Source organism: Myotis lucifugus, unplaced genomic scaffold, assembly GCF_000147115.1.
Source record: "Myotis lucifugus unplaced genomic scaffold, Myoluc2.0 scaffold_838, whole genome shotgun sequence".
In the NCBI taxonomy this organism is placed as follows: Eukaryota; Metazoa; Chordata; class Mammalia; order Chiroptera; family Vespertilionidae; genus Myotis; species Myotis lucifugus.
Window position 1 is genome coordinate 148259 of NW_005871886.1, and position 1827 is coordinate 150085.

Below are 1827 nucleotides of genomic sequence, written 5' to 3' on the forward strand. Positions count from 1 at the left end.
AAGCAGCCGGGAGACCAAAGGTCAGGAATGATGAAGAGCCTGTCATGGGCACAGGCACCTGGGTGAGTGACGGGGTGTCTTCTCATGCTGTGTAGGGGGGGGCGGGGGGCTGGGCATGTCCATTAAGGAGTACACACTGAGCTCCTCAGCAGTTCCCCAAACCCACTCCTCTGCGGTCAGCTGGACAGGCAGCTGGGAGTTGACTTCCCTTTCATTTCCCGGAACCCATGGTCAGCCTCCTGCCCCAGCCACACTGACCACTGAGCCCACCTCACCTCTCTGTTAGGCACAGCCTGCCAGAACCGTCTCCCCCAAACTATTACTTCCTTCCCATTGTGGGCATGTGACTTCACCTCCCTTTACCGCAGCTTCTCTATCTGTAAATGGGGATAATGAGAGTATCAGGCTTACTGGGTTTCTGAGGGAATGGAATATGATCAGTAGGCCCTTGATATGGTCTGGTCAACATCTGCAATAGTCTCAAAAAATAAAAAAAAATTAAAAAGAAAAGAACAGCAGGCTTCAGTAGGAAGGAGGATGGTCTTTGAGATGAAAGTCCACCATTCTCCTAGGCCGCAGCACCTGAATAAGTCTCTTTCGTTTTGCACCAAAATAACAAAACCCCCAAAAACAAACAAAAGAAAATTTTTAAAATGAATGAGCGAATAGTCGAGTCTATGAGAAGTGTCTGTGCAATAAGATGATGAAGGAAAAAACTGTCCCATCAGCCCCACTTTTCTTTGGGACCATGTCTGCCTCATGCCTCTCGGACACCCTTCTCTCCCCTTCACTCAGGGCTCCCAGAAAAACCTCCCGCCGGACGGGCCCCCAGACCAAGCGTCACCTGCTGAGAAGGGCCCTCTGTCGGGGGAGCAGCAGGAGCTCTACTATGCCAACCTCACCTTTGAGGGGCTGAAGCCACGGGAGCCTCGGGACCAGGAGGCCACCAGCACCCAGGAGTACGCAGTGGTCAAGCGCAGAGGCCAATGAGACCTCGCACAGAGCTCGGTACTGGCCAGAGGCATCACAGCCCCTGGGGGAGGGGGTTGGGGGGAGAAGTCCGGGACTCATTGCTGAAGCGTGAGGAGACCTTGCAGCCCGATTAACATTAACGGCTGGATGAGCAGCCCCAGGCAGAGCAGAAAGAAGACAGGCGATGGGGTTTGAGAGATGGGATGGGCCGGCTCTCACGTCCACCTGCACCTGTGCTGCAGGTGAGCTGCTCCGTGACGCTGTCTCTCCCCCTCCCGCGCCCTCCAGAACAGCACTTCCTGGCTCCTGGCACATGGTCTAAGGTCTGGGTTTTCTAATAAATCCCGTCTTCTCATCGTTCTCTGGGTGGCTGTCTCCCGGATCGCACCCCGTCTGAAGCGCAATGACAAATTACACAGACTACAGTGTAGACCCCGGGTAGGATTCTCCTCCTCCAGGCATCGTTACTGTGGCCTGTAGCAGGTGGGTCACTACAATCCCATCAAGGACTGAGGGAATTCAGAACCCAGTTTCTGGTCCTATTGCGTCTCATCTATTTTCAGTCCTAACCACAAGATGGCGATGTTTACGGGGCCTCTCCTTCTTGGAAAGACTTCGTTTCTGGCCCCATGAGATTCTTCCTCTTCTTCTTCTTCCACATTTTTTATTTCATTTCAGAGAGGAAGGGAGAGGGAGAGAGAGATAGAAACATCGATGATGAGAGCAAATCATTGATTGGCTGCCTCTTGCACGACCCCTACCAGGGGACTGAGACCGCAACCGGGATATGCCCTTGATGGGATCAAACCCAGGACCCTTCAGTCTGCAATCCAATGCTCTATTCACTGATCAAAC

The 1827-nt window shown here is 53.1% G+C and overlaps 1 protein-coding gene across 1 annotated transcript in view; it reads left to right on the forward strand.

Moving 5' to 3' along the window:
• LOC102421750 (sialic acid-binding Ig-like lectin 5) overlaps nt 1–990 on the forward strand; it is a 4326-nt gene extending 3336 nt beyond the window's left edge. Inside the window, exon 7 of the mRNA XM_014448457.2 lies at nt 796–990. Within this exon, the coding sequence (XP_014303943.2) occupies nt 796–990 (195 nt within the window). The remainder of the gene's footprint in view (nt 1–795) is intronic.
• Nucleotides 991–1827: the final 837 nt, after the last annotated feature.